The following is a 21,519-nucleotide window of genomic DNA, read 5'->3' on the forward strand; positions in this document are numbered from 1 at the left end:
TAGCTCTTAGTATCCCAGGAGAGAAATCAGATGCAGCTGGTGCCGAATGCTTGGGGGAGCATTGTGCATTTGGGGTGGGGCTGAGGAACACAGGGAAGGGGCCCTGCGTAATGTATAGGGCAGCACAGCCCATGGGGCCCCTTCCGGAAGCTGCCGGACTGCAACTCCCATCCTCTCTGACCCCTGGCCATACTGATGGGTCAGAGGGGAGTTGGAGTCCAGCACTATCCAGAGGACACCCCATTTGCTGCCCCCGATATACAGAATCCAGCTTGTAAATAAGGAACGTTAATGCATCCACTCGAAACACATTTAACCGGAGGAAATGAGAATGCAGTTTCACCGATCAATGAAAAACAAGCCAAAATAGGTGACATAAAAAGGAAAGGGGGATGGGGAGGGAGGAGGAAAGGAACAAGCTCAGGTACTGTAGCAAGGATATAAGGAATACCTGTTGCCCACTCAAAATATGCTCAAGGATCGACAGACACGGCAGTGGAGAAAAAGAAAGTAAAAATTTATTGCTGAGCAATAAAGAGCCAGTGGAACGTTTTCCAGAGCCTGGGCCCAGAGTCCTGGGGGCTTTGGGTTTATATACCTTGTTCCAAACAGCATTAAACATTACATATTCATATATTGCAGCAAAATCAAACTAATGAACAGGGACGAAGCCCTTCCTATGTCCAAGTAAATAAGGAACGTTAATGCATCCACACGAAACACATAGAACTGGGCCGAAGCCCCACTCAATGCAAGGAGGTTTATTTCTGTCAAAATGTGGAGATGGAGAGGCTGTATTTGCAGAGGGCATTTGAAGCTGACACCTTGTTCAATTTCTTTTTCATTTTCTTCCCATCTAAGGTCTCCAGAGCAAGGAACTATCCTGCCTGACGTAGGTAAAGGGGTTCATTTTTCAGTCATCTATTAATCCAATGGTGCATGAATTTTCACAGCTGCATGAGGTCTTGTGGGGAGAGGAAGGTTTCCTAGAATTGCAGAGTTGAGTGTCCTCTGGTCCCACCCGCTGCAGCGCAGGAAACTTTTGCCCCTCGTGGGACTCAAACCCACATCCTGGGGTTAAGAGTCTTGTGCTCTGCCAAATCAGACATCTCAAAAGGAAAAGAAGGTTGAAGGTAAGGGAGCCCCTTTGAGGATAAGATTATTTGTTGGGACTATTAAAAGTGTGACTGTCTCTTTAAGAAGTGAGCTGCAGAGGGAATTCTGGGAAAAGGAAGGAAAATGCAAAGCAAGAGCAACCCATTTTTCTTTTGTTATTTCTGCTGATTTTGACTGGAATGAATCCTCTCAAAGGGCCCTTGGAAAACTGCCCAACCTGCTCTTGGCGGGTAAATGTCTTTTATGTCAGTCACTCTGGTCTGGAGAGAAACTCCTGCTGGGCCTGAGAGGCAGATTTAGTCCCCTCAGGAGATACTGAGCTGGGTTTTATAATTTCCCTCCAGGTCAAAGAAAGGGAGGAGGGTCTCTCCAGAGAACGAGGCTCCTGAGAACGTGTAGAGTTCGGCTCCTGAGTCGGCGTCATAAAAAGACACACGTCCCCCTTCATAGTCCAGAGTCACCCGGATCCTCCTGGGCTCCCAAAACAGGGACAGAAGAGAGTGAAAATAGGAGGTGCAGGCAAAGTATTCCCCTCCCCACTTCTCCACAGCCCAGATCCCTCTCTCAGGGAATAAGGGAAAGCTGCCCTTTCTCCTCACAGACTTCCTGGCGACCCCCACAACCCACTTTCCCCCACTTCCCACAGTGACTTCCCAGAAATGTCTGCCTGCTGTGAATCCCTCACATCCCAACACACAATGCCGCTTGTTGAATCTCTCAGGATTATCAGGAAGGGCTTGACGTTTGTCTCCATTTCTCACGCTTTTCCCATCCTCAGACAGGATGAGGCAGGGATGGGCTGTGTCTGGATCCAGAGTGACATTTTCTGTTGGGGAGAAGATGAGGGGAAGAGAAGAGAGGCAGAGTCAGCCGAGAGACAGAAATGGACACCTTGATAGATAAATAAATAACACCCAAAAACCCCAGATTCCCTTTCAGATCAAGGGGATTTCTTTGCATCGCATGCAAGACTGAGACTCCTCCTTGCAGACTCTCATCAGAATAAATATCTTCCTTGATGGTTTTTAAATCAGTTTTCTTCACTTTCTTATATTCAATGCATATTGTGCCTGCCCTCATCTCAACCCAGGCATTTTCTAAGGGGAAAAACCACCCAGTAAAACTTTTACTCAGCTCTTCTGTGTTATCTAAGGGGAAAGAGGGGAGAATTGGAGGAGGCAGGAGAGGAGAGAAGCTGCTTTCCTCTGACAATCTCTGGGAATTGGCCTTTGGGGACCTCTGGTTGGGGTGGGGGAGGAGGACCCCCCTCTTCTAACAACAACAGCAAAAATGAATTATATTTGCATACTGCCCTTCATCCATAGGTCTCAGGGTGGTTCACAGCATAAAACTGCAACACAAAACCACATATAGGCCTCCCCTTACTTTCGCGGGGGTCACGTTCTGGGCCCTCGTGCCCACAAGTCAAAACTGTGTTAAGTGGGGAGCCTGTTTATTCCTGCTCTCCATCTCTCACCCACTTGGTCTCTCCTTGCCTTCCTCTCTACCATTTTGGAAGTTTAGGCCTTGCCGCCAGGGAAGAGGAGGCAGGTGGCAGGGCAATTTTACAAAGGACTGCTTATTCCACGCTTCTCTTTTGGATTTAATATATACCATAAGACGAGTTCCCTGGGGGAAGAGGGGGATAACTCAAAAGGTTACCAGACAGTCATGATAGGCAAGTGTGGGGTTGCCATATTTTGAAGAGCAAATAAGAGGACACATTGGCCAACTTCTACTTTTAACTACAGATGGCTATGACGACTCTCATTTTAAATACACCTACTCTATGTAGGCTATACAAGCTGTGATATATTGCTAGTAAAGGTAAAGGGTAAAGGGACCCCTGACCGTTAGGTCCAGTTGCGGACGACTCTGGGGTTGCGGCGCTCATCTCGCTTTATTGGCCAAGGGAGCCGGCGTACAGCTTCCGGGTCATGTGGCCAGCATGACTAAGCCACTTCTGGAGAACCAGAGCAGCGCACAGAAACGCCGTTTACCTTCCCGCCGGAGTGGTACCTATTTATCTACTTGCACTTTGACGTGCTTTCGAACTGCTAAGTTGGCAGGAGCAAGGACCGAGCAACGGGAGCTCACCCCATCATGGGGATTCGAACTACCAACCTTCTGATCAGCAAGCCCTAGGCTCTGTGGTTTAAACCACAGCACCACCCGCGTCCCATATTGCTAGTAGCAATGTTCTTAACTTTCAACAAAAAAAGAATAATAATAATACCTATCGCCCCCTTGCTTGCCACATGAAAGTATTTGGGCTCATGTTCACATCTTGGTGAACATAAGTGTGCACAGAACAATTTATTAAACTGTTTAACATCTGCATATGGACTCTCCTGAAGGGCAGAGGGATATTAACTCTTGCCCTCCTGGACTCCTTCTCCAAGATCTTGTAGCTGAGCCAGCGTCCTTTTAGTTCAGCCACAAGAGAAGGGTTTTTGCTAGCTTAAGATGCTGCTCTGTCGTGATTCTCTGCTGCAGATTAGTTTAGCCGGGTGCCTTAGTCTAACACAATAGAAAACTTTTCATGGGTTACTGTAAACCAAAAGAAAGAAAGAAAGAAAGAAAGAAAATTGGGATATTCTGCCAAATTTTAAAAATGTGCCCAGCAGAAATTTTAATCCTGAAAAAAGAAGACGTATCCGGGGGAACGAGGACATGTGGCAACCAGGCCTGAAAAAGTGACACGGAAAAGCAACCCAACTATCTCTAGGCAGAAATAAAACTCTTCCTTGCTCAGTCTGTTCCTTCTGGGCAGTTTCTCTCCCCACCTTCTGCACAGCAGGGCTAGAGTCTAGCTGTGGATGGTTCTCAACATAGAGAAGAGACTCTTGACCCCCCATGAAACACTAGTCCCCACCCCTCCTGTGAATTGGGGTCTCCATGTGAAATTTATCTCTCTGGAGATTTCTGAATGACTGAACATCTGAGGAACCAAAAGGACAGGCTTAATGGGCTACACTGCAAAAACTCAAAGAAAATCTTTTTACAAAACATCACCATAACATAGCATCTCTTGTTTCCTTATATCAAGCAAAAGATGAAATCACAGAACAAAGAACTGCAAAAACGACAACTGTAGGCCTAAGGAATTAAAACAACTAACGTGTTTAGCTGTGATTCCTGCATTGCAGGGGGCTGGGCTAGATGATCCTTGGGATCCTCTCAAACTCTCTTATTCCATGATTCCATGAGAATATCAGAAATGGTAAACCATACTAGGAAATGGCAAAATAAATCATTCAAAATCCACGAATGAAATGGGGCTCTGTATTGGAGGGCTGGAGGAAGGTTTAACATCTGCCCCAAGTGAACTGGTGGGAAGAAGATGTTGAAACTGGAATTTCCAAGCATGTTGACAAACCAGATTGCAGAGGAAGAAGCTGCAGAGCTTTGCCATGTACTTCCAAGGGCCTCGTGCAATGGGAAGTCCTCCCTCCTGGAATGGGGCTGATCGCATAAGAACTATGGGAACTCTGAGGAGATGGGGATGGCTGAAGCACGAGAAATGGTTGGTGAGGTTGAAACTCTGAGGAAGAGGCGGCTCAGGCCTTGCTCTGCTGGAGGAGGATACTAGTGTATAGGCAAGAATGGAACTCAGACTGGTGTGTGGGTTCTTCGCACGGACAAGCTCTGCCCCCAATCCAAGCCTTCAACCTCCCTCCCAGTTCATTCATGGGACATGGAAAGAACCCAAACGCCACTAGAGGACTGTTTCCCAGAGTGACGCCATTGATGGGGGTCCCAAAGTCTGCAGAGCAGACGATTCAACACCCATGAGATATCAGTCCCCATCCCTCCTGTGAAATTGTTCCTCTCCTGGAAATTTACTTTTCTGAAACTGTTTTCTGAATAACACAGCATCTGAGGAAGCAAAAAGATACAAAGCGTAAGGGCAACACTCTTCCACCTGAAATAAATCTCCATATAAAAGTAACACTTCATAATGTAGCATCCTTAAATTGACTCCATTCAGAGCAAGAGAACCTCCAGAAGGACAACCCCAGATTGTGTTGACTGGTAACCAAAAGGAAAAGGAGGCTCCATATCACTGAAAACAGATACACTCTGGTTCAGGCTTTCTTTACAGGATCCAGCGTCACAATATACATGGGCCATTTGGGGGGACAGGAAATGAAGGCTGGAGCACCAAGAAGGAAGGGGTCCTGGGGTTATTCAATTCCATGCAATAAGAGCCTGGCATGTTCAGTTCTGAAGAAGTAACAGAATTCCCAGTGTGAAATCCTGGCCGACCAATTTTAATTACCTTTCCATTGTTTCATTGCATCCTCCGCAAGGTGATTTAGATCACAGGATTCCAAGACCCTGTTCCTCAGTTCTGGAGGGAAAGGCAGTGGCTTCTCTGGACTCTCTCTTTTCTCATACCTGGTGAAAAGAAAAACAATGTCAGCCCATTCAAATCCACAATTTCTGTTAAAGGAAAAAAAAGGAATGGAGAGGAATTCAGCTGGAAGAAGCCTAGAGGGACAGGCAGGCACTGAGTGGGGAGTTTCTTCCTCACTACGGACTCCTCAGCCAGACCCCCAAGGGCCAAAACAGCAACCCCAGGCCTCTGGGTCTCCCCACTGGTGTCTATTCAAAGAAGAAGCAGAATCATATGGTATTAAGGGGCAGGAATTGTCTGAGGGTGGTGAGAGCACAGCACACATTTCCTTTCTCTAGATGTCCCCAGAGAAGGGGTGAGGAAGAAAAAGAGATGCACTTCTGTTGGGAAACAAGAAATGTTCCTTAAAACCTCTACTCTGAACCTGAGAGACACCTTGAATTGAAATACTGCAGCCGGAATATGGTCAGAAAATAGCCAATTCCTGCTCCTTGGTGAGAAATTGCCCCCTCCCAAGGGGCTCTATGGGGCAGGAGTTTGCTTGGGACAGCGTGGGGTGGCCGGCAGAGTGACTATACTGGTCAGTCTAGAAGGAACCAACTAAGGCAGGCACGTCCAACTCCCAAGAGACTGCGATCTACTCACAGTATAAAAAGACCGACTGTGATCTACCCATTGTCATTGCCAGGAGTTGTTGAGCTTTTTAGGGGGGAGGGTTGGCCAAAGTTGTTTGACCTTTTGGGGGGATCTAAAAGGAATACTAAAAGGATCGCAATCGACCTGTTGGACACGCCTGAACTAAGGCAATAGTTGCTCCCAGGAATGTAACTTGGCCTTGTTGTGTGTGCCAGTAAAACAGCCTTCTCTTAGTGACACTTGAGTAAATTCAGAATATTTGTTTCTGGAGTTTGGGGATCTCTTGCTTTGATATATTAGATAACCTCTGCTCTAGAATCAGATGTTTGCAGACGTTGAGACAGATCTTCCACAGGTGCACAACCAAATCAAATGATTCATCCAAAGGACATTCAGACCAAAACAAAACAAATTATACACATGGCAAAAGTAAAACCAAACCTCACAAAGGAAATGGCGCTAATTCAGTGGGGAGAATTGGGGGTGCTACAAGTTCCAAAGAGGGGGCCCTGCTTTTACCTGTGAGGTGCTGCAGGGAGTGAGTCCTACAGTCTCCCCCCTGCAGCCCCTGGGGGGCCATGTCTGAGGTTCCTGCATCTCAGCTTCAAAGAGTGATGCTAATGGAAATGAGCCAGATCCACTTACCTCTGCAAGGTCCTTCTCACATCCTAGAGGGGAAAAGAGAAGGGAATTCACTGCACACCACAGGCCACACTAGGAAGACCCCCTTCTGACCCTGCCCCTCAGATGTCAGTCTGCCTGGCACACGCCAAGGTTTTGGGTAGGGATGGCGGAATCAGCCAGTTTTGGTTTCTCACAGCTTTTATTTTTCCAGTCTGAAATTATATCAAGTTCTCAGTATGAAGTTCTCCACATTTCCACATCAGTTTGCAATTTTTGTTTAAAATCCTTATGAAAATCCACCAGCATTTAAGGGAATCTCACATTTATGGATTCAATAGAAGATTCCAACCTATCTCATGTCTTAGATTATAATTTATTAAATCCAATTTGCATTCATAGAATCATAGAATCATAGGGTTGGAAGAGACCACAAGGGCCATCGAGTCCAACCCCCTGCCAAGCAGGAAACACCATCAGAGCACTCCTGACATATGGTTGTCAAGCCTCTGCTTAAAGACCTCCAAAGAAGGAGACTCCACCACACTCCTTGGCAGCAAATTCCACTGTCAAACAGCTCTTACTGTCAGGAAGTTCTTCCTAATGTTTAGGTGGAATCTTTTTTCTTGTAGTTTGGAACAATTGCTCCGTGTCCGCTTCTCTGGAGCAGCAGAAAACAAGCTTTCTCCCTCCTCTATGTGACATCCTTTTATATATTTGAACATGGCTATCATATCACCCCTTAACCTCCTCTTCTCCAGGCTAAACATGCCCAGCTCCCTTAGCCGTTCCTCATAAGGCATCGTTTCCAGGGCTTTGACCATTTTGGTTGCCCTCCTCTGGACACGTTCCAGTTTGTCAGTGTCCTTCTTGCATTGTGCAATTCAGACGTAAGTAAGCCTACAGGATAATCCTACCAGGGAACTGTCCCAAATTGTCTTTCATAGAAGTCCCCAATTTTCAAATTCTACTTTCCACCTGGAAATTTAAAAAGCACCTGCAGCATAAAATGCCTCCAAAGGGGTAATAAAACAGCTCAGTGTTTCTTTGGGCTCATCCACACTTCTGCTTTTCCTGTGCCTAGAAAACAGGAGTCCAAGTGGTTTTGCCTTTGCCCTGCCGCTTTCCCTCAGGAAAAACCTGCTCCTTGGTGCAACATCAAAGCAAACGTCAATCCGGAGAAAACCTGGCTGAGGTTTGCTCTAATTCAGCAGTAAACAGCGGGTTTTCCTGGAGGAAAGGGGTGGGACAAGCAGCAGTCTGGATGAGTCCCTCTGTCTTGCTCTTTGGTCACTGTGACTGAGCACCATTTTGGGCTGATCTGGATCCATTGTGAAGGGGATCAACCAGAAGTTGTGGAGGAAACGGGAAGAGAAGCTTGGCCAAGAGACTGGCTCATGTCGGAAGGAGACCTGAATCCTTGGTGAAGCCCCTCAAAGGGCAGGAAGGCAGCACTGCCAAGACAGAAGAGCAGAAGATCAGCTCCCGTTCCATCAAGAACACAGAAGAATCTCTAGTCTGCATTCAGGTGAGTTAAGCATCCCAGGTCTCTTGGGTCTTCCTGTCCATTACATACCTGACTAGAGGCTCCATCATCTGAGCCCCTGCACTCCTTGCATACATGAAAGGGGCACATGAAGGATTGGAGGCAGCCTTCTCCTGGAGCCTTGGGCTGTTCCTGCCATCGTCTTACCTGCGGGAGTTCACTCGCTGGCTGCTGACTTTTCTCCTCCATCTCCTGGATGATCCTTTCAAGAGAGGAGAGATTCCTGAAGAGTCTGTCCAGTTGCTCATCCATTCTCTCTGCAATCTTCTTCACCTCTTTCACATCATTCAGCAGACGTTTCACTTTTTCTTCCAGTAACTTGTGCAGTTCTCTGAACTTCTCCACAGCCTCCATCATCTCCGTTTCTCTTAATTTCTGCAAGAAAAGAGTAGGTCTGAGTGTGGAAGGTGCTCAGCCTTCAAAACCTCATGAAGAGCATGATGGGAATTCCACAGGGAGGACACTTCTGATTTTTCAGAGACATGAAACCTCCAGTGGCTAAAGAAGTAAACCTATATTTTGAGGGGAGGCCCACTCCATTGCTGTTTCCGTTGATATCTATTTCACAGAGAGGTACAGCCTAAAGGAAGGAGCTCCTTTTCTAGCCATGGATGTTCCCTGCATGTTTTGGGGCATGGCATAACCAGAGTTCACCCATAGACATAAAACACCCCTCAGTTTAGACTGGGGCCATTTAGGTGTAGGAAGGCAAGAGAAACAGAGGAGGACAAAGTGCAGAGTTCATCCCCACAGCTCCCCCGTTTTCTTTAAAGGTTCAAAATGGCCCGAGTTTCCTAAAAATGAACAAGAGCAACATTTAGAAAGACAATTCTTTAGCAATATTTATGGTAAATCAGGATCTGGATTGAATTGCTTCCACCCTTTCAGCTCCCAAGTCCTCAGGCTTCTCCTTGATTGCTATTCACATAATAAATGACAAGGGGAAAGAAACTCAATTTAGCGGCATTCAAAGGTGAACAACTATTTTCAAGGTTGACCAAGCCAGGTAATATTCACACAAAAAAATGTATTTATGAGGGTAAAGTACAGATCAGAATATTTATACAAGGAGGTAGCTACCCTAACATCTGATTCATTTTCAGAATAATAAATTACTAAACAGACTGATATGGAGAAGTGAGAAATGGGAAGAAGCTGAAATGGGCAGATTTCCCCATCCCTCCTCAGTCCTGACTCAATTCTTCAAGTGCTTGTTCCCTCCCTAATAATAAGAGTGGCACTTACAAGGAGGTCTTCGCTTTCCTTGTCCAGGGCTGCTAGATAGGCCAGAATTTCCTCTCTCTCTTTCCTCAGAATCTCCAGGCGGCGACAGATCTTTTCCTAAAGAGAAAAGGAAAAACTCAGGTTTGATTGAGACACACAGAGAGGAGGTGAATAGTATGCTAGCTTCTTGCGCCCACTGGCCTTGCTATAATAGCAGAGTAGTTTTTTCGAGGAAATAAAAGTCCAGAGGTTTTTTGGGTCCATGGCTCCCTGGACCCGCTACCTTTTTTCTGTGCCAGCCCTGTGGGGCTCAGGGACCCAGTTACCGTATTTTTCGCCCTATAGGACGCACTTTTTCCTCTCCAAAAATGAAGGGGAAATGTGTGTGCATCCTATGGGGCGAATGCAGGCTTTCGCTGAAGCCTGGAGAGCGAGAGGCGTCGGTGCGCACTGACCCCTCTCGCTCTCCGGGCTTCAGGAAGCTATCCGCAAGCCTTGGGAGCAGCAGCCTGCAGCCCGAAGCACGGGGCGCGCTGCGGAGCACGGCCCGTGCTTCGGGCAGATGTCCGCAAGCCTGTTCTGGGGGCTGGGGTCGGGGGAAGCTCGGGCTTCCCCTGCCCCAGCCCCACGCCTGGGGGGGGGAATAATATTTTCCCCCTTTATTCCCCCCACACAAAAAATCTAGGTGCGTCCTATAGGGAGAAAAATACGGTAGGTCACCCCTTGCTTACAGACTTCCATCTAGTCTTTGCAGATGCTACTCAGGGATATCAAGGGAGATCCCTTTGTCCCCCTGGAAGAGAGAAAGACTTCAATTCCCTCCTCCCAGTCATCCCAGGAGCCCTCAGGCTTCCCCTGGGCTGCTTTTTACATAATAAACAAGGATGAATTCATGCCATGCCTACATTGGACCTGAGAATTAAGAAGGAAACCTCCCAAGAAGAATCCACAGCTATTTCTCGCCCTCCAGATCCAGGGATCTCCTACCTTGTATTCCTTGGAAGCCTCCTCCAGAGGAATCACCTTGTGGTGTTTGTGCTCCTTGGATCTGTCGCACACCAGGCAGATGGGGGCTTCATCCTCCTTGCAGAAGAGCTTCAGGGGCTCCTGGTGCTTCTCACAGACTTCTCCTTTCCCTCCTTCCTCCTTTCCCTCTTGAAGGCTGAGATTCTCGATTAATTCTTCTAAGTTTGCCGGTTGCTGGTTAGGGATGAGGCTCCTTCTCTGGACTGTTTTTCTGCACTGAGGGCAGGAAGCCTCTGCCTCCGATTCCCCCCAGAACAGGATCAGGCAGGATCGGCAGAAGTTGTGCCCACACTCTGGGATGGTCACTGGATCCTTAAAATATTCCAGGCAGATGGAGCACGTGGCTTCATCACGGAGATTCTCGACGGGACGCCCAGATGCAGCCATGGCTCCTTCACGCAAAAGACCCGAGTTAAGTTTCACTTACTCTCTTTTCAGCTACTGGGAGTTTCCTTTCCTGGAAATGACTCAGTGACCACGTGATCTTTACGTTTTTAAAAAATATGTCTCCAGGTCTTTGCATTTGCTGAATATTTTCTCAAGTAGCAGCGAATGCCGATTCCCAATTTTGATAGCTTCCCATTCTTTTCATTACACCTCCACACAAGCTCACACATACCTAGTAAGTTGTGGTATTCATATTGTAACATTTTCATTCGTAGGCTTCCTTGTCATTTTTGAATTGGTGAAAATCTGCCGCTGCCCTAAATGGACGGGAGTTTTGATTTAGAAAATGGGACTTGATTCCGTGAAGAGAACTCCTAAAAGTCTCGTTGCTAATTTTAACTTAATTCATTTTTAGCATTCTGGCAAAGAACTTCAGATTGAAAAGGACACTTTCAGCATTGCCAACCTGGAGCCCTCTGTTTGCTTCAGACTACAATTCCCATCATCCCTGGCCAGTACATCTGCAGGTATGGCTAGGAAGGCCCCCTGCCTGGAGACCCTGCAGAGCAGCTGCCAGTCAGTGGAGGCAATATTGACCTCGATTGACCAAGGGGCTGGCCTGGCAGAAGGCACCATCTGTGGTGCGGCAGACAAGTTATGGAGCTCCTTCCCTAGATAGGAATGCCTGGTGCGATCTTGGCTATTATTACTCCACATTGTGAAGTCTTCCTATATTCCTGATAAAGTGTGGTCCCTTGCAATGGCTGAAAAATCTGGAGGAAGAAAAGGATTAGATAAAATTCCTGGAGGATAAGACTTTGGATGCTTATATGATCTGCCTCCATAGTTAGAAGCAGGAATCCTCCTGAATAGCGGTTGCTGGAGACTCTAGAAGGAGAGGGGATCTTGTTCCCAGGTCCTGCTTAGGGGTTTCCCACACGCATAATGCTTAAAAAAATAATAATTCACCATCACCTGCAGGTAAAAGGAGAGAGATCAAGACGGAGAAATCCCACCGAGGGGAAGTCCTTTCCTTGGGGAAATATCCCTAAGGAACCTTCCTTTGTTAGCTGAGATTCCAGATCAAAAGCAGGAGTCCAAAGGACACCAGGGAGCAAATGAACACAGCCATCTCCCAGAAGTCCAGTTCCCTTTAATGAAACCCCAATGCACTTTGGAGCAGAAAGCCCTTCTCCTCAAATCATGGGAGGAACAACCAGCACAGTTTGGGGCTGGGGAGGCTGAACGGCAAAGAGCACCCTTACGAATGCCCCGTGTGTGGGGAGAGCTTCCGGGGAGGATCCACCCTGGCTGAACACCAGAGGAGGCACATGGGAGAGTAAGCATACGAATGGTCTGTGGGCGAGAAGCCCTTTCCCCAGTAAGAGATCTGGGTGCGCCATCAGAGCGGCCTCGTGGAAGAGAAACCATAGTTTCCTGAGTGCGCAAAGAGGTTCAGTTGCATCGGAGGATCCATACTGAGCAGAAAGCGCACAAGTGCTTCCACTGTGGGAAACTAGAGAGATGGAGTCCCCAGAGGGACCCACACATAGGGGAAGCCATGCAAATGCCCCGATTGGGGGAGAATTTCTAACCATCTGCGCAGCTTAAGAGAACACCAGAAAAAGAGGCCTTTATGATTTGAGCAGAGAGAAAACGGAGAAAAGAATGCAAACTGCTTGCTCCACTGGGCGAGAGAAGCAGCTCCCAGGTGCTTATCCTTTTAAGAAATTAAACTCAGAGTGCCTAATTCAGATGACTTGGAGGTGAGTCCTAACAGTATGTGGAAGCAGGTAAATGCATCACTTTTCAGCCAGCCCCTGTTGACTTTGGGCGGCAGAGAGGGGGGAGACAACCAGGTGCCTAGAAACTTGGGCTTGGGGAGAGTTGGGTTCAAGTCCCTTTTTAGCTTTAGGAATTCAGAATCCCCTGGACCAGTTGCTGTTCCTGATACCAGTCAACCTCACAGAGCTGTTTTGGGGATAAAAAGTGGGGTGAGGGGGGAATAAGCCATTTCACCAGCACTAGGGACCCACATTGCTAGCACCTGCTCACACACCTTGCCGCAATTTAAGCTGTGTTTCCAACAGTCATAGCAGATTGTTTCTCTGCTCCACACATCACTACGGTTTGAAAACTTGCTGGTTGCAGCAATGCTTGATTTAGTGTGAATGTGCTTCTCAAACCACTTTCTTTGACACAGGCATCTGTTTGTGAGGAAATAAGAATGCAGCTTCAGATCAATGAAAAACAAGCTAAAATACAGTAGGTGACATAAAAGGAAAGGGGAATGGGAAGGGAGGAAGAAAGGAACAAGCTCAGGTTCCAGTTCTTCAAGTTATAATGACCAGTTGGGGTACAAACAGTGCAGGGAGCTTGATGGAGTGAATGTTACTCGGTGACAGTTGCTGAAGAGGCCAAGGCAGCTCTGAGGCGCAGGGAGAGACTAACCCTTATTGGTTTCTCTCTCTCTCTCTCTGCTCTGCAACCTCATGCAATATTGGCATTTGCTCAGTTCTATGTATGTCTATTCCCAGCATGGCCTACTTTAAAAAGGGTTCAGTCTAAGCCCTGATGTTTCATCCATTGTGTCTTTTTAAGACACACTGTGTTGTGCGCCTTCAAACAGCATTCTTGAACATGCTTATTGCTCCCATTGTTTTTCTGCATTCTGACTGCCAATGCAAGAGAAATGTGTTAGGGACACAGCCAACAACATTTGTGTGTTTTGGGGGGGCGTTGTCCATTCTAGGCAAAATGGCCAGTCCAGTCAGCTTCTACCTGGGGTGCACAACGTGGCCTTTGGCCCCTCCCATTTGTAATGAGGGCTGCTTTTTTGACCAAGGATGGTGTGGAGGGGGCTGCGTGGTGCTGCCTGTCAGCAGTGGGGGTGGGCCTCGGGCCAGAACCCCAGCTCAGGGTGCCCGGGGAAAGGGGTGCGTGCCACCACCAAGTAGCAGGGGAAGGTGCTGGAGGTGACCGAGGGATAAAACCAAGCAGAAGGTGGAGAGGATCAGGGCTTATCTGCCCCCCCAAAGAAAGAAAGGTTTATTCGAGTTGGTGCTCATGCTTGTAAAATTGGTTGCTGGCGGCTGCAGGGGGGGGGGGGGAGCAAGGCTGCTTTTGCTCTCTGGTCCTCCTTGCAGGTTTTCCCAGGCGTCTGGGTGGCCCCTCTTGGGCGCTGGACCAAATGGGACACTTTTCTGTCTTCCTTCTACGGGGTAGTGGAGGCTCACAGGGAAACATACGACGACACACAAACATCGTTTCCATTATCCTTGTAGGTTGATTGACCACCAGAAGATTCACACGGGAGAGAAGCCTCACAAATGCCCTGAGTGCGGGAAGAACTTTTCTCGGCGAGATACGCTGATCAAACACCAAAGGACCCACATGGAGGAGAAACCTTATGAATGCCCTGAGTGTGGGAAAAGCTTCATTCAGAAGAAGGCATTCATCAGACACCAGATAATTCATTTAGGGAATACGTCCAGCTAATATTCTTGAAAAGTGCCACATTCCACAGGAAAAAAAAGGGAGAAGTGTTGGTTACATCCTGATTTGCAGTGGAGAAGCCACACCTTATCTACGTCACAAGACATAGGCGGGTGACAACAGAGAAACCTAGGAAAAACAGGCTGAAATAAATAAATTGATTCAGCAGGAAGTTTAAAGTAATAATTGATTAAAAATAGAAATTGGACTAATATTTTCAGTTATCACAAGAAGATTTTTAAAAAGGAGGAGAAACAGTTGGCATCATAGGTATTAATTTAGAAGATATAGATGATCCGATTAGAAAAATAATGTGCACCCTGGGGGTTGATAACAAAATGGATTGTGTTTTGTTGATGAATAGCTATTATTTCTTTTAAAGAAGCAAGACTCCACCCCAAGTTAATTAGTTAAGTCCCCAAATGTTCTAGACTCCATTACTAAACATGTTGGCTTGATGGTGCAGAACGAAGGCCAGGGACACATCACAAGGGCAGCCACAGACCCACACTGACAACAACAGCTCCCAATGACTCACGCTGTATTATACAGATGTGGAAGTGTGAACTCCACAAATGGGAGGAATAGGACTACACTCTTTTCGCATACTTGGCAAAGAAAATAAGGGGATCCTTGTTGGATCAGGCCAAATGTCCATTTATTCCCAGACGGTGGAAGATTCCAGACTGAGAAATGAAAGTAAAACTCTGGAACTCCCTCACATAAGAGGCAGGGAAGGCCACCAGTTTGGCTGGCTTTAGAAGACTTGGAAGACTAGACCTATTCAGGGATGGCTACGTGGGGCCTCCACTGTCGGAGGCAGCAGGTGCCTTTGAGCTTCAGTTGTGGGGAATCCCCGGGTTGGGGGAGAGTAGGGGTGTTGCTCTCAGGTCTTCTTGGGGGCTTCCCACAGGGCATCTGATCAGCCACAGGGAGAAGAGGAACCTGGACTAGATGGGCCTCTGGGTCTGCACTGCCTTGTCGTGAAGACCTTTTAAGATAAGAGGAGACCGTTTTCTGTTCAACTCTTGGTTTAGTGACTGTAGCATTGTGACTGGTCTGTATCATTTAGCTGCATGTTCCTCTCTGGGGCTCTGAGGTGGTACCTCGGGTTAAGTACTTAATTCGTTCCGGAGGTCCGTGCTTAACCTGAAACAGTTCTTAACCTGAAGCACCACTTTAGCTAATGGGGCCTCCTGCTGCTGCTGCACGATTTCAGTTCTCATCCTGAAGCAAAGTTCTTAACCCAAGGTATTATTTCTGGGTTAGCAGAGTCTGTAACCTGAAGCGTATGTCACCGAAGGTAGCACTGTATATGAACTTGTCGGACTCCTTATTAATCCCTTTTCACCTAACATAAGAATTAATTGGGATTTCAGAAAGTTAAACAAATAGTATAAATAAGGTCATGAGCATTACTTCAAAAATGGGGAAGAGCTGCAGCTCAGGGGAACAGTGTTTGCTTGTGTTGTAAATAAAAATATGCTCTTTTCCCTTATGGGGTATCCAAGAGCCCATTTAGAGTCCTTACATAGGTTCCCTATTGGTAGGAGAAAATAACAGAGGCCAACCAGAGAATATTGAGAAGCAAAGCAGCTAGTAAGCTTGATCTTTATTGATCTGTTGCAACAGGGTGCTCCCCTCACACGCAGGAGAGAAAGAGGACCCCCCAAAATGCCGTGCAAGGGCTTATAAAGACTTTTGAAATTCCCATTCTCTAGATCCAGACCACCCCCAGAAACATTATGCATACATCACAGAAGGGGTGTAACCTAAGACCACCCCTCAGATACATCCCACCTACATCACAGAAATTTAAATGTTGTTTTTCTCCTGTCACAGTTTATCTCCTGTCTGGCAAGTTACTTGATTGGATTGCCTGGGGAGCCTGGCCATTCTTTTGTAGTGGTAAAAAACTTATTTCCTGAGTCAGGTCACAGGCTCACACCTTATTCATATCTTAAATGTGTCCTTAAGACAGGATTTGTGAGGAAAGAGACAATGGGGAGACTTTTCCAGTTTGACCTTGCAGAGAAAACATTTGGTCAGTTTAGGAATCAAAATGGTTCCAGGTTGGTCTTCCTGTGTTGATCTATGTATGTGCAGTTATGAACATTGCCATATATCTAAGACCGTAAAATTCCTATCACACTTGGCATGGAAAAGCTTCCAGGTTCAATCCCTTGCATCTCCCATTTTGGACTGGGAAAGGTGCCGGTCTGAAATCCAGGAGAGCCACAGCCACTCAGTGTAGACAAGGCAGAGCAAGATGACACACACACACACACACACACACACGCCAGTGCATGGCATCTCCAAGATTCACTTTCTGTTTCCCCAGTTCAGGGAGGCTGGAGCTGAGAGATGTTGTGCTGTGTTTGAGAGGCCTGCTCCTTCCTGATATGTTATCCGGCTGCCTCAAGAAACCAGCTGTTGTTGTTAATTCAAGAAAGTTCCCTATCGAGGCTTCCTGCCCCAGGAGGGGACAAACAAACTGCCCACCCCCTGCTCTGGTGCCCATGATAAAGGCAGGGAGGCAGAGACACATTATCTCCACACTGCAGATCCTCATAGCAGTAGAAGTTGTGGCCCTCCAAGAAAGCTGAATGTTGGGAGATCTAGGACAGATAAAAGCATTTCGTTGTGCAACACATAATTGAACTATGGAACTCACTGCCACTGGAGGCAGAGATGGCAACCAACTTAGAATCATGGAATTGCAGAGATGGAAGGTGTTGTAAATAAAAATATGCCCTTTTCCCTTATGGGCTATCCAAGAGCCCATATAGAGTCCTTACATAGGTTCCCTATTGGTAGGAGAAAATAACAGAGGTCAACCAGAGAATATTGAGAAGCAAAGCAGCTAGTAAGCTTGATCTTTATTGATCTGTTGCAACAGGGTGCTCCCCTCACACGCAGGAGAGGAAGAGGACCCCCAAAATTGCTGTGCAAGGGCTTATAAAGATGTTATGTACTGAGTTGAATAGGATCCAAACTGCAGCAGTCTGATTGGTCCTAGAACAATAGGCTCCAAAAGGCAGCAGTCTGATTGGTCCTAGAACAATGCAGCAATATGATTGGTTGGCAGGAACCACCCAATCATGCTCCAGATAGAAGTGAATCCACAACCTGATTGGCTTACAGTAGAATTCCAGAATTAGCCAATCATGTGCAGCCCATTGTGTAAATAATGTATATAAAGCAGATACTTCGAGGGGACATTCATTCATTCCTCCTCACCACTATGAGCTGAATAAAGAGCATGAAATCACTTTGCGACTCTGAGTATATTTCACTGGCAACGAAGGTGGGATCCCGCTGAGCTGACTGCCACACACAGCACCGCAGCACCGCCACCTGCCGCACCGCTGCCTCGCACCGTGTATCCAGGCTTCAGTTCCGGGACCCAAGGAACTCAGAATGGCAACCAACAGCAGCTTCTCACCGTTCAACCCAGCATCTGGAGACTGGGAAGCGTACACCTCCCGTTTCACCTTCCTCCTAGAAGCCAAAGGGATCACCGATGAAGAAGACGCCAAGAAGAGGGCAATATTCTTCAGCGTCTGCGGAGAGGAGACGTTTGAAATCGCCCGGGCTCTCCTTGCACCTGAAGACGTCGCTACGGTTCCATACAAAACAATAATGGAACAGCTGAAGGGGCACTTTTTGCCACAGCCATCAGTGGTGGCTCGTCAAAATGCCTTCTACGCAAAGCGGCAAGCCCCTGGGGAAACCATAACTGGGTTTGTGACCTCTCTCCGCCAAGCTGCCCGGTTCTGCAACTTCTCAGAGCTGGAGAACATGCTTCGTGACCGCCTCGTCGGTGGCCTGAAGGATGAGAAGCTGCAACGACGCCTCTACGCTAAGAAGAACCTAACGTTCCAGGTCGCTCTGGAGGAGGCCCTGGCAACGGAAGCTGCCGAGAGGTCGACGCAAGAGGCACGGCCGAGCCAGCCATCCCAACCGAGGGTCCACCACGAAGACCTCACCAACAACTCAGGATCCGACAGGGAGGAGGTGCACCGAGTACAGCAGCGCACTCAAGCAGCCCACATACCACAGCTGCCTCGACGAGAAGGAGGGAACTGCGCAAGCTGTGGAGAAAGTCATGAGAGGAGGACCTGCCGTTTCCGCAATGCAGAGTGCAGGCAGTGCAGAAAATTGGGACACATCGCCCGGGTGTGTCGGGCTCGGCCCACCCGACACCAGGCATCAGATGACCAATCCAAGAGCCCCAGGTCCCGGGGCCCAACGCACCAAGGCAACTCAACGGAGCTCATGGACTTCCAGGTATACCAGTTGCCCCACCCCAACGTAGAGAAAATTTATGTAGAGGTACGGATAGAGGGAGCCCCATGCCGCATGGAGCTTGACACGGGTTCAACTCTATCCATAATCTCGGCAAGGACCTTAAGGAAACTGTGCCCTACTGGGGGTCCCAAACTCAGGCCGGCCCCATTCACCCTCTGGGACTTCCAGAAACGTAAGGTCCCCACAATGGGGGTGGGGACCTTCAGGGTGCAATACAGAGGGCGGATGCGGCAACTGGACTTGCTTGTGGTCAAGGGCCCCTACATTAGCTTACTGGGATTGGCATGGTTTGGACCACTGGGGCTAGCCATCACCGGGGTGAACCACATGAGCTTACAAGTGGACGTGGACGCCATATGCAAGGAATTTCCAGGGGTTTTCGATGGGAAATTGGGACAGTATACGGGCCCCCCCATTGCTCTACAGCTTGACCCGGCAGTACGACCGGTCAGGCTCAAGGCCCGCCGGGTCCCGTTCGCCCTGAAACCCCGTATAGATGAGGAATTGGACCGACTCGTGGAGCAAGGAGTGCTGGAGCCGGTGCCTAATGCCCCCTGGGAAACCCCAATCGTCATACCCGTCAAGCCTAATGGTTCGGTCCGCATCTGCGCAGACTACAAATGTACCATAAACAAGGCCCTTACAGCCCATGCATACCCAGTGCCAGTGGTCAGCCATGTCCTTGCCACCCTGGCTGGGTCGAAAATTTTTGGCAAGCTGGACTTGGCCCAAGCATATCAACAGCTGCCAGTAGATGAGGCTACAGCAGAGGCACAGACGATTGTGACGCACAGAGGTGCGTTCAGGGTAAAGCGGCTGCAATTCGGGGTCAGCGTGGCACCAGGCATATTCCAGAATCTAATGGACTCTCCTTAAAGGGATTCCTGGTGTCACCCCCTTCTTCGATGATGTGTTGATTGCCGGGCCCACACCCGAGGAGTTTGAGGACCGCCTCCGCACCGTTCTGCATCGTTTCCAGACGGCGGGTCTCAAGGTGAAGCGGGAAAAATGTCTACTAGGAGTGCCTCAGGTGGACTTTCTGGGATTTATGGTGGATGCAGAAGGGGTCCACCCAACTGGGGACAAGGTACGGGCCATTTGTGATGCCCCAGCGCCCAAGAACAAGACTGAACTTCAGGCCTTCTTGGGACTATTGAACTTTTACCATTCCTTCCTTCCCCACAAGGCGGCGGTAGCGGAGCCCCTACACAGACTCCTGGACAAGCGGGCTCCTTGGGTGTGGGGCCAGCGCCAGGAGGCCGCATTCCAGGCAGTCAAGGACTTGCTTGTCTCAAACTCTGTCTTGGCACACTTCGACGAGAGGCTGCCAGTTGTGCTAGCATGCGACGCCTCACCCTATGGCATTGGCGCTGTCCTGGGACACCAACTACCGGATGGAAGAGAGGTACCGGTGGCATACTTTTCCCAGACACTCAACGAAATCGAGCGGAACTACTCGCAAATTGACAAGGAGGGTCTGGCAATCGTGAAGGGAGTAAAAAAATTCAATGATTTATTGCAGCGGCGTAGCGTGGGTTGTCAGCACCCGGGGCAAGGCAAGTAATTTGCGCCCCATAACCCGGGGCAAGGCAAGTAATTTGCGCCCCTAACCCCTAACCTGCCGCCGCTGCCAGCTTCTTGCTGCTGCCTGGGCCGGGTATTCACAGTTCTACAAATCTTTGGCGCTGGCTTGCTCCATTAGTTTAACTTGGGGGGGGGGTGAGAGAGAGATTGCAATCGTGCTATGTGCACCGAGAGGGGGGGCACGGTTGTAACGCAGTGGGGGGGGGGAGAGAAGAAGAGAAACTAGCAGGAGAACCTTGATTTCCCTCTGCAGCTCTGTGGGGAAGGAGGGCGCAGACTGGGCTCCTGCCTCGCCACAAGATCCCTCGGCTGGCCGGGCCCAGGCCCCGCGGGGCTCCTCCGCGCTCCCCTCCCCCGGCCGGCAGCGCCTGCAAAGGCTGCGGGTTCCGCTGCACCTCCGTCTCTCTTTCCACTGGTAGCGAGAGCGGGTGGGAGGAGGCCACCCGGGAGCCGGAAATGGGCGCCAAATAAGGAGAGCAGGGCGGGCCTGGATTGTGGCCTTGTTTGGCGCTTCCCCTCGGCCGGTCGCCCAGCCAAGCCCGCGGCGGCGGCGAGGCGATGTCCGCGCAGGGGGCGCCCACCCCTCGGCCCCCGCCCGGCACTGCCGCCCCAGCACCTGCCCGCTCCTCCCAAGGGGCCTCCTCTCCCTCCCGCCTCTTCGCAGCAGTCCTCGCGGGGCGGACAGGCTCGACTCTCCCCTCCCTCTTGCGCCCCATCCCGCGCCCGATCCTGGCCAGGCTCCGGCTCCGGACCTCCTTGCTGGCGCCTGCTGCTCCCCCTGGTCACCTAGCCCGACCCCTCCTCCCAAAGGAGCTGAGCCCCGAGGCTCTTCGGCGACTCTGGAGGTGGCGAGTGCGCCCCCCCAGATGTTGCGCCCGGTGCGGCCGGCACCCCTTGCACCCCCCACGCTACGCCACTGATTTATTGTACGGGCGGCCCTTCACTGTGGTGACTGACCACAAGCCGTTGCTGGGCTTGTTTGCCCCCGAAAAGCAGACCCCCCCAAGTGCTGTCTCCTCGCGTCCTCAGGTGGTCAATTTTCCTTGCCAGCTACCAGTATGCACTGATTCACCGCCCTGGGAAGGCGATGGGCTACGCGGACACCCTCAGCAGGCTACCACTACCGGAAACAGGCCCCGACCCAGCACCTGCACAAGAGGTTATGAGCCTGGAGGAAAGGAACAAGGCCCATAGAGCTGCAAGGGCAAGCAGG

At 49.3% G+C, this 21,519-nt stretch overlaps 1 protein-coding gene across 2 annotated transcripts; it reads right to left on the reverse strand.

The window, feature by feature from the left end:
* Nucleotides 1-496: 496 nt before the first annotated feature.
* Nucleotides 497-11,029, reverse strand: LOC114592304 (zinc finger protein RFP-like). Of its 2 annotated transcripts, XM_077922257.1 has the most exons (7): nucleotides 10,491-11,029; nucleotides 9,525-9,620; nucleotides 8,427-8,654; nucleotides 6,758-6,780; nucleotides 5,399-5,517; nucleotides 4,963-4,995; nucleotides 497-1,942 (listed from the first exon to the last, which is right to left on the reverse strand). In XM_077922257.1, exons 1-7 carry the CDS (start codon nucleotides 10,914-10,916, stop codon nucleotides 1,422-1,424), a joined length of 1,446 nt encoding a protein of 481 aa, XP_077778383.1. In that variant the 5' UTR covers nucleotides 10,917-11,029; the 3' UTR covers nucleotides 497-1,421. The 2 variants fall into 2 exon arrangements, with proteins under 2 accessions (XP_077778383.1, XP_077778388.1); XM_077922262.1 differs by lacking the exon at nucleotides 4,963-4,995 and having other exon boundaries at nucleotides 10,491-11,019.
* Nucleotides 11,030-21,519: the final 10,490 nt, after the last annotated feature.

Source organism: Podarcis muralis, chromosome 2 (genome assembly GCF_964188315.1).
Source record: "Podarcis muralis chromosome 2, rPodMur119.hap1.1, whole genome shotgun sequence".
NCBI lineage: Eukaryota > Metazoa > Chordata > Lepidosauria > Squamata > Lacertidae > Podarcis > Podarcis muralis.

Bases quoted from the DNA above. Each gene is read 5' to 3' on its own strand.
- LOC114592304 (XM_077922257.1), bottom strand. From the start codon at position 10,916: ATGGCTGCATCTGGGCGTCCCGTCGAGAATCTCCGTGATGAAGCCACG. The intron at 8,655-9,524 runs GTAAGTGCCACT...CTTTTCTTGCAG, and splicing joins AGGAAAGCGAAGACCTCCTT to AAATTAAGAGAAACGGAGAT. The intron at 4,996-5,398 runs GTAATTAAAATT...TTGCTTCCTCAG, and splicing joins TGCAATGAAACAATGGAAAG to ATGCTGTGTTATTCAGAAAA.